At 43.0% G+C, this 10935-nt stretch overlaps 1 protein-coding gene across 1 annotated transcript; it reads right to left on the bottom strand.

Annotated features, from left to right (window-relative positions):
* Positions 1-2206: 2206 nt before the first annotated feature.
* Positions 2207-6502, bottom strand: GPHB5 (glycoprotein hormone beta 5). The gene is made up of 2 exons (XM_012656150.1): positions 6299-6502; positions 2207-2395 (listed from the first exon to the last, which is right to left on the bottom strand). Exons 1-2 carry the CDS (start codon positions 6500-6502, stop codon positions 2207-2209), a joined length of 393 nt encoding a protein of 130 aa, XP_012511604.1.
* Between the last annotated feature and the right edge of the window lie 4433 nt (positions 6503-10935).

A 10935-nucleotide genomic window follows, 5' to 3' on the forward strand; every position in this document is an offset into this window, starting at 1 on the left:
TGATGCTACAGCATGTCTTATTGCCCTCACAGCCAACATGACTGCCTACTGCATTATAGCTGAGCTTCCCCAAAGATAGCTAAGCTGGATTCTACCCCCTAAGATCCACTCTCCGCCTTCCTTCAACCTGCTGCCTGAGAGGCCAGCATTTACAGACTGAATCAATGGGTTTCCTCTCTCTCTGCCTTCCTGTTTGACTCCCATCTGAGTTAACAGAAGACAGGGGATGGGAAGAGAGTGAGGCTGGGATGTTTGCTCCCCCACCTCCCTCCCTACCAGGCCTCAATTTGGGCTGGCTGCCTCCTTCTACCAAGGGGTATGGCTCCCGTCAAGGGTCCCACTCCTACAGTTCTCTTCGGGGTCTGGTAACACCCCCTCTTCTTGTTCCTTCAGCCTAGGGTTGCCCATTGCTTCTATGCCAGAAGTGTTTCACCTTCCCTTTGTGGTTTCCTTAATTCTGCCCACATGTTTATATTAATAAATAGTCTCTTCATTAAACTCTCAACATCCCACTACAGCATACCATCTGTTTCCTGCCCAGGACCCTTACTGATGCTCTGATCATCTTTTCTTAAATTCCAGCAAGCCCTTAGTGCCTCAGAAAATCCCCAGGGAGCTTCTTAGGGATGAGCTGAAAACACTTCAGTGGTGCTACCCAGTGTCACCCCTAAGCATCCCCCACCACCCCGCAGAGACCCTAGGCACGGAATTCCTCGTTACGTTAGAGTTACTTCCTTTCCTACCCACAGATCCGCTCATGGTCAAGGTAGATTTTGCCCAGGCCCCTTGTCCCGAGATGTTCACCCAGCATCCCAGTGTGTGACCATCAAGCCCAGCGTTTGCTTTACTGTTTTTATGGGAACTCACTGATTCCTCATTCCTCCCAGCTGTGATATGCCAAGGGTCTGTATGTGCCTGATTGTGCAGATTGTGCCACCTTTGGGACACAAGCTACCCAGAGTCATCTGTCTGTGTCTCTTGCTAAACATGGCATCCCAAATTAATGCTTAAGTGAAAATAACCTTGTACTTTATTTTATGTGTGCTTCTTACTGTTCTTCCAAAGTGTATTAAAGACTAAAAAGACTTTTTTGAAAGTTTTCATGAATTCAAAAGACAGAGGACATGCTTTATTGGCATTAATATAGATGTTCCTGGCATATTATGAAAAAGGAACAGGTTAAATTCAACCCAGAAAATGCCAGAATTAAAGACATGTGCATAACATTAGAGTTTTAAAAAAAAGTCACAGAATGAGCTGCTGTAAGATCTTAGAGAGGACAAGAGCTACATAATCACAGACTTTTTTTCTCTGAGCCAGCAGTGCAGTTTTACCCCTAAAAACTTGTACAATTTCTGAGTTTAATAGATTATAATATAAATTTAAAATATGCTAAATGGAGAAGAATACTTGTGAGCGACCATTTTGCCATCGCATTGGGAGGGCTCTAAAAACATGAGTTTAATTTCATCAGCTCTTAAGGCTAAATGATAGCTTCTAGTTACATATTTTATTTCTGAGGTTTTTTAATCACCAGGTAGCCACTTTATTAAGGATCTTAAGGGAGTTTAGGGAATTTTGCTTGGAAAAAGAATTACTCAAACCCAAACATCTTTTAATTTGAGCTACTCTCTTTATAAATCTGAGCAGTGTCTGTTTCTTGTGTAGATAATTGCTCAGTTAAAAGGGGAAGGGAACATTTTCTCTAAGGAAGCTTGCAGTTGGATTTCCTTTGGGGTAAGGAAAACTAGTACATTGGTTTTGTTAATTTCTAGCCCTTTAATCATAAGCCCAGTTGGAGATCAGTGGTTAACCAGAATGTGAGAATTTGAAGACTTTCCAGCCCTGTTTCCTAATTACATCCAATACATTTAAATCATTGGCATATTATAAGTCCAAATTAGTGGAGGATTGTGATATATAAATTATGTTTCAAGACTCAAGGCAAAGAAAAATTAATTTGCATGTGTATGAACCAGAAAAATCATTTTGGAGAAGGCACAAATATTGTTTTGCATTTTTAACATAAGTGTGCTGCCTCTGGGCCTTGTGCCTGAGCTGGCCCTAAGGCGAGACAGGTAACCTCCACAGGTATGGTCAAAATTAAACAGTCTTGCTTCCAAGGGGTAGAGCTGCTTTTGCTGCCTGCACAGGTGGGTCTGTGAGGCTCAAGGCGGCCAGCTGTGTTCTGCAGACCACGTCAGCCTCAGATGGTCTCACACTCCGTGGTGGCAGTGGAGCAGGCTCCGCAGTCACAGCGGACAGCCACGGGATAGGTGTAGAAGGGGTCGACTCCCGGGGCACAGTTGGGCAGCTTGACGGTCACCTGTTTGGTCTCATTGTAGGTACAGACTCGATGATGGGCTTCAATGTAGGGGGGTTCCAGAATGGGCTTCTGTCCCCACAGGTAGAAAATGGAATTCGTTAGAACATACCATCCTGCTTCATTTTCTTGGTATCATTTATCACTAGCAGAAATTAACTTGTTATTCATTTGCGTATTTGTTGCTCTGTCTTCTCCCAGTAGAAAATGAACTCCTGAAAGCAGGAAGCTGATTTTGTTCACTACTGTATCCCGAGCTCCCAGAAGAGTCCAGAGCACACAGCAAGTGCTCAATAAATATTTAGCAAATGAGCAATCTTGATCATTGCAAACGCCTTCTAACTAGTCTCCCCTCTTCCACTGTTACTCTCTACACTCTATTTGCAACACAGCAGCCTGAGTGATCCTTTTAAAACATAACATCAGATCATGTTACCTCTCTGCTCAAAGCCCCAGTGAGTTCCCATCTCACTCAGAGCAAAACTCAAAGCTGTAAGCTCACCCTCAAGACCCTACTTCACCTTCCCTCACCTTTCCCTTCTGGTATGTCTACACTGATCCCCATCTTTCTGACTTCCTCACTAGGCTGCAGCCACAGTGGCCTCCTTATTGTTCTTCAAACCCACCAGGAACTGTCCCAGCTCAGGGGCTTTGCACTTGCTGTTCCTTCTGCCTGGAACATTCTTCTCCCATGCAATTCACTCCTTCACCAACCTTGGGCTTTGGTTCAGACGTCACCCTCTCAGGGAAGCATTTCCTCACCATCCCATGTAAAACCGCAACATGCCGTCTCCACAACTAGAAACCTCCTATCACTTTTCCTGCTTTATTTTTCTCCAAAGTGCTTGTCAATGCCACGTGACATATTTTATCTTTTATTCATTTGTGTGATATTTCTCTCACTCTAGAAAGTACGCTCCTTTAGGACAGGGATTTTGCCTGTGTGCTCACTGCTGTGCCTCTAGTACGTAGAATTGTACCCAGGAGGTTCTCAATAACTACTTGTTGTTGAATCGATGAAAGAAAACAGAGCAAGGCAGGTTCCCGAATGGCCCATGCCCTGTTCTGATAATCACCTTTTATAAATCTTTAATTCAGAGACAATTTTGATAAACAGAGCACATAGATCAGAAAAAAATCAGCACAAGGTAGTCGTTAAAAGTCTCGAACCCTGCAGTCAGAACTATCGAGCTTGAGTCCCTGTCCTGCCACTTGCCGGAGCCCTTGGAAAATCCACTTAACTCCTTGGAGCCTCAGTTTCCTCGTCTGTAAAACAAATTATCTACCTCATAGCATTGCTTGGGAGATAAGGTAAGATGATAAATACAATGCACAATGCCTAGCACAAAGTAAGAGCTCAATAAATGTAAGCCATTGTTCTTATTAGAGCAATTATTATAAGGAAGTAATAATGAAAACAGTAACAACCAGCTTTCAAAGGAACTACCTTCACTTGTTCTGGGAAAAAAAGAAATAAATCTATATGTAATAAGTATATATAATAAATTGTGTACATGTGTAAGCCCAAGATGAAGTTCTTGTGTGAATGTCATGAAAGTAGCAGCTGCGCTTTTGACAAGGACCATGCAGAAGGGCTGAATTTGTCCTCAACTGTTTTCTCCCACCTTCCCCAGTTTGCTTCATGTCCTGTGACCCTCAGGTACTCTGGGAACTTAGGCAGACCAGACACCCAATAAAATTTCAATTTCAGATAAATCATTTTTAGTATAAAGCTGTTCTATGCAATATTTGGGACACACACTAAAAAAATTATTTGTTCATCTGTAATTTGAATTTATCTGGGCATCTGATTTTCTTGTTTTGTTTCAGTTTGGATTTTTTTTTAGGGAGTCTTGAGCGGGGAGGGGAGTTGGTTGTTTTGTTCTGTTTGTCTGTCTGCTAAATCTGGCAACTCTAAACCCAGGTCATGAGAAATAGCTATTTTCAGCAACAATTCCACCTTCAAAAGTAAATCCAGCCACTTTGTCATCATGAACATCCTTACTTTCAGACATGTTCCCCAGTTAAATTATCAAAAAAAAAAAGTGCTTTATATCTCAGAAACTTTCAGTTGCTGGCAAAACGAACCTTGTTCTTTTATTTATTTTCTATGCATAACCTCCCTTTTCATAACACAGCAAAGACATAAATAAAAGCTGGCTAAAATTAGGCAGAATTTTGTTCTTTAATGGTCTTGGTGCTTCCATTTCTCCAGTGAGAGCATAGTCCCTGACCACCTATGGTGACCGTGATCCAATTAAAGACATTCATCAATTTTTAAAAGGAGAAGATGAGCTGAATTGAGGGGAAACAGGAGTTTGAGAATTTGGCAGAGAAAGAGCTCTAAATAGCCCAGATACTAGACGCAAGCAGAGAGAGGCATTGCTGGACCAAGCCCTAAATAGGAAAATGTACCAAAATTTTTTGAGTAAGCTTGCTGTCAGCTGACACACAAGGTCCACTTAGCAAAACTGAATTTTCATTTGACTAGTAGGTCTCAAGCCCCTGAACGATGCAAAAATAAAACTAATTTAGTGAAGTAGTTTCATTTAATTTGGACATTTCAACAACCATAACCCAACTTCATTCATAGGCCATAATCTTATCTAAGCAAGAGCAGATTGCTCTCTGAGTCCCTGAAGAGAAGGACATTTTTGCTGTGGCAGTGTCCACTCATGGTCTCAGGTGCTTCTCAGTTGTCTTCCATTAGGGAAAAGGATATATGACTCCAGGTAGAGGTCAATCCCATTTAATCCAAAAATATGTATTGACTGCCTCGTTCATACATGACACTATGACAAAAGCTGTGAAAGTCACAAGACTGAACCTCTGCCCTCAAAAAACTTAAAATTATGCATGTGGTGGGCGAGGAAGTAAGAGAAAAGGTAGAGCATGGTCAAGGGCCTATGAGAGTCAGAGGAGGCTCAGGGAAGGAGCTGGCCCCGAGATGGGCATCAAGGAACAATTATGCTGATGTAGGTGGGAATGACAAGGGATACGAGAAAAGGACCAAAATGAGATTCCATGAGGCTATTTAATGATAATACCTTTAAAAGTCAGTTGCCAAGGCCAGAGCTAAGGGAATGTGCTGTCACTGGGAAAGCAGGCAGGTGCCCTGACACTGGGACGTTGAAAGTCAGTTACTGACTCTGCAGTAGGGGTGTCGTTAGAGGTTGCTGAGCCGGGAGTGACAAGATCAGAGTTGGCACTTCATTGGTGACCAAGGCGGGCCTCGGGGAGAATAGTCACAGCCACCATGTGATGTGACTCGACAGGGTGCTGGGTGGCCCTCTTCCTCCTCACACTCAAACCCCTCATCGTAGTCCAATAGGATTTTAACTTTGAGATATTTATCCCCATTTTAAATTAAATGCCTCCAAAAAGGCCAGATATAATTGAATATAAAGGGATTTAAGGGATCTGTCAGTGAGAGTCCCCGAGGGTCCCAAGGACTTGAGGTGAAGGGACAGGGCTGTGGGAGAGGCACAGAGGAGGGGCCTGGGACCACCCTTCATTCATCCTCAACTCGGGGCATCTTCCTGGGTAACTGGCTGAGTTACCACAGATGAGGGGCTCCAGGGAGAAGTTTTGTTCCCAGGCAAGGATTTATTCCCAGCTTTCTACTACTCTCTACACGACTCTGCATCACTGTCCCTTGCGACCCTCCATGTCATCTGCAACATGAGCAGGACGGTAACAGCACCTCTTGGCCTCCTGGAGGTGATTCCCAGGCACACGGGCACTGTGTACATCAAATTATGAATCTTATCGGTGCTTTGTTAAAGGGACAACATCGTGTTTTCCAGACCACTTTTGGAAGATGCCAATCATTGTTTTATTTTGTGTGTTAAATTCACAGGAAAGGGCAGATGCCCCAGTTCTACCTTATCTCGTTAAAAACGTGGACCCTTGAGAATCGGGCTCAAGCGGCTGGCCTAGAAGGCACTGCCATCTGCACCTGTCTTAGCGACTCACCTCCCAGGTCTCACAGCGACCCCAGCAAGCATCCGTGGTGATCCGAAGGCCCCTGCAGCCTGGCTTCTTGGCCAGGAAAGTAAACTCCCTCACAGCACAGCCCACGAAGGTGCGCAGGTTCCCGCTGGAGGTGCTGAGGACACAGGTGCCGCCAGCCAGGAGGAAGAGGGCCACGGGGCCGAGGAAGAGGTACGCCAGCTTCATGCCGCTTCTCCACGGAGGGGAAGGAAAGAGAGTTTAACAGGTCCAGTGGCCCTCAGTGGCCGCCATCAAAGGGACCGGGCCCTTAGCGTCCCAGGGAAAATGAGCCAGGAAATTGTGAATGCCCACAAACTCCATCACAGGTGCCCAAAGTCTCCTGTAACTCAAGCCGGTGTGGATTCTGTGGACCTCTCTAGACACCCAACCCTCCAAACGCTTTCTCAGGCTTTTCCGTACGGGGCCCAACTGCTGCAGGTGACTCGTATGTTAAAGAAGTTTGTCCCTGTGGTCTCTTCAAAATGAACATAAACTATGAGTAACACCCAAAGCAATACATATCCTAACAAAGTATGTGAATACACATAAATTACTTTTGTTTGAGTCCAGGGTATTTGGGTGCCATGTTATATATTTTGCTCAAAATTATATTTTCAGTGTCATGGATGGGGAATGAATGGGTGGGTAAATAAATATTAATAGTATTCCCTAGATGTATTGTAACTAACCTGACCTGCCACAGAACGGATAAGCAGAAGACATCATGAAACCTGGCACCTGACTTGGTGGCCATTTATAAAAACGTGTCCTACTTGCTACAAACTGCCTCTGCTCTATGCTTCTGCTGTAATAAGCACCTAGTTGTGATTCAATTTAAATCCAGTGATAAGAAGCGTAGGTGGCATTTAAAACATAATCCCAATGCATTGTCAAGTCTATTCTCTCTTGGTCTTGGTCATTCCCTGTACTCTTTCAGGAACCAGAATCACCCCTTCATGCGTGGCCCACTGGAAAGATGCACTGGATAATGAAGTAAGGAGGACGTTGCCCTATGGCCCACCACCACCAGCAGCATCAAACTCACTATGGCTTAAGATGGGCTGCCAAGTTATTTATTTCCAAATCTGATCCCACAGGTCCTACTTCTGACCTGTCACTGCGAGGCTCCCCGGGCTTCCCTCGGCTGGAGTGAAGTTATGAATATGGAGAAGCACTTACCTATTCTTGCTGGACCTTCTTTTAGAGCTGAAATTTGCACCCAAGATTTCAGTAACTCACAAGGAGCAGTAGAGGTTTGCTCTGAATAAATGTCTCTACCTTCTGTTACTGGGCTGCTTGACTGCTCAAATATATAGGAAAGGTCTTGTCAATCAAAACAAAAGAGAGGCAAATCCTTACAGGAACTACTCAACACATCAAAGCCGTGGAATATAAAGCCAGTCTCTATTTTCCAAAACTGATTAACTTAAAGGGTGTTGTTTTGTTGCTTAACATCACCTACTGAAACAGAAAGTTACCTTGGTGGGAGACATAATCCTAGGGAAATAGTCAGAGGTAGTTCACCTGGTTCTAAGGAGAACAAATGCACTGGGGCAAGATGGATTAAATTTTCCTTCATGGTAACCACAAGTTTCCTTTGAAACAAGAGTAAGTCACCTGCAGCTCATGGCAAACTCTTTCCTTTAATTCACAACGTTTCAATACATTGAAAAATAACAAAACAATAATTCTTACTGGAAAGAACACAGCATCACTAACTGAAAGGATGGAAATCACAGTGAGAAGAAACATGTCAAAAGTCTTAAAATTAGTTAAGTATTAGATAACATTAATAACACCTTAAAATGAATCATTTAGGAAAAAAATACCAAGATGTTCAAAGTGATTATCTCCCAGCATGGAAATTAATGACAACTTTTCATTTCTTTTATGTAGTTTTCAATATTTTTCACATTTTCTACATTGGACAGTCTTTTATAATAGAAATTCAATTAATATTAATGTTGTTAAAATAAACCAATTGGTATGCGTTTGTACTGAACATAAGGACATTCAATGCTGCTGTAATGGAGATGATTCATTATATTTTTGGTCTTGAAAGGTTAAAATAAGAACAAAATAATATTTTTATGAGTATGGGATACAGTTTATATTCCAATCTGTAATAACAGCATAAAAATAGATTAAAAACGTACTCATTCATGGCATTTTTCCGTGTGCTCTAAAAAGTAAATGAAGCAGGCATCATCTTGGCCCTTAGGAGTTTACACATCATAGCAAATAATGACATAGCCAGAGATATTTAACATGCATGTTAAATAAGTAGTGAAACTAAATAAAGAAGATAAAGTATTTCCATTTTCTACAAAGAAAGGTGTTCTTTAAATAAACGTACTACTCATTAAAGGTTTGATTTTTCAAAACATAGAGCAACACTCAGTGAATCCATCCATATACTACCCCAGCTCTAGAATTGGATTATTATATGTGTTTAATAGAAAATTGAACTAGGTTTGGAATAAAGGACTTTCTTCAGCCCTTCAGCCTGTGAGCAGCATAACCAGAACTGGGGTTCTCTGAGGACACACTGCTTACCTGGTGTGATCTTCCCAACTTGCTGGGCCGAGAGCTAGCCAATCGGCAGTGAGCTGCCCCCTGAGCCGTTTTTCCAAAGAGGGCTACTCAACCCTTTTTAGACCTGAAACATACATACTTGTATCTGCAGTATCACAAAATAAAGACAGACAACCAAAGACCAAGAACACCTTTCTTTCACAATCTCCAACTTCCTCATAATGCAGAGCTGTGGCATCATGCCTTCCACCCCATCAGCATTAACCTTATAATAATTACATTTATAGTCACTAAGCAACTACTATGTACCAGGCACCAAGGAATCTGCTGGACTCTTATATATGTTATCTCTAAGCCTTACAACAATTGTGTAAATCAATTATCATTTTCTCCTTTTTACATTGGGAGAAATGGAGGCGCTATCATTTTGTGACCTGCCTACTTCCAAAGCCTCAACAACACTGGGAATTGAAAATGGGTTTATTTCATCCCTGCAACCAACTACAGTCAATTGGAAGCGTCTCCCTGGAACTCTGTGTTAAGAAGGCAATGAAGCCAGTCCAAGTGCACAGGGCAGTGGCCCATCAGCTTCAGCATGGGTGTAGGAAAGGGGAATGGTGTATGGATGTCACTTTTTGCAATCCCTGTGCTATGCCATGTTACTTGCCTCTCCCTAGGCAGCGTGAGAGGTTGCAGCATGATTCCACAGGCTAATTAGAGCCCTGATACCTGCAGAATATATCTGCATCACAGTCTATGCGTCTGCCACGTTCCCTTCAATCTCCATTGAAGTTCCCACCATCAAAGTCACTCTCTTGAGGTAGCAAGTGAAGATGTGAGCAATGCCCCCAAGCACAGGCCCTGCAGAATCTTCTCTCGTTTTGTTCTGTCATCTTCACATGGATTCATTGTCACCTAAGAGGATGAAGCACAAGACACAGGTTTTCTACGGGCAAGGAGAAGGGAGAAGGGACATATGTGAGCAATCCTCTTGAGATCTGGGGGGGGCATGACTCCAGAGGAATGAGCCAAATGTCAGCACCTTGAAGAGGAGACTGAGCAATGGAGGCCTGTTGGGGAGGGAGCCCCAGTTGGGGAGGGCCTAGGGTGCACACTGTGCATGTGCAGGAGATGGTGACGTCGGCAGAGCCTGGAGCACGCTCTTCCCTTGCTCAGCCATTGCATTCTCACAACTTCCTTTGTGACTACTTGGAGCAAGTCACTTCTCTCAGCCTCAGTTTCCTCATCTGTAACACAGAGGAATGGACCCTATGACTCCTAAGGTCCTTCCCAGCTCCAGAGTTAAGGGTTTGCAAACTATTTCATGGACAGAACAAGCTGAGAACAAGTCAGATGGAGAATCCAGAGGGTCTCACTACAATAAAGTCAGCCATGTTTGCATTCAAACCTTGACTCTGACACTTGCCAGCTTGTGATCTTGGACAAGTCTCACAATTCCCTGAGTCTCAGCTTCCCACGAAATTGAAAATGCCATCTAAATAGGGGTTGTGTGAGGATTCTACAAAATAACGTCTATAAATTGCACATCACAATGCTTGGTACATGATAGGCAGGCAAGAAATGTTTCTCTTTCCTTCCCCGCAAATGCATCATTATCATGTGTACTACTAATAAATAAAAAGCTACCAATAAAAAATTATGTCACACCAGCAATAATGAGGCATATCCTGATTTCAGAGTTATGAAATGTGGGGGAAAAAAATGTGAGCACGAGAAGAGACGAGGCAAAGTCTTTGGGGACTAGGAAACCTTAGCAGCATTCTGAGACCAGGACACACGGGTGGGCACCAACCTGTGCTTTCATCTGACACAACAATTAACAACAACATATTTCTCCATAGGAGAAAAAGTCTGAAGTGTTAGCCTTAATTTTTAAGATCCAAATCTCATATTTTGGGGATGCAAGCTTTACCATAGTTATAAAATTCACTATATCAATAAATCTTCATAAGTACTCTCAAATAATTTCAAATCTGACCAAAAATGGAGTTGAACTAACTAAGCCAAATGATGCTTAGTGAGCGGCCACTCAGGCGCACAGGTACTAAACGTGGGCCCACAGG

Source organism: Propithecus coquereli, unplaced genomic scaffold (assembly GCF_000956105.1).
Source record: "Propithecus coquereli isolate 6110/MARCELLA unplaced genomic scaffold, Pcoq_1.0 Scaffold5, whole genome shotgun sequence".
Taxonomy (NCBI): domain Eukaryota; kingdom Metazoa; phylum Chordata; class Mammalia; order Primates; family Indriidae; genus Propithecus; species Propithecus coquereli.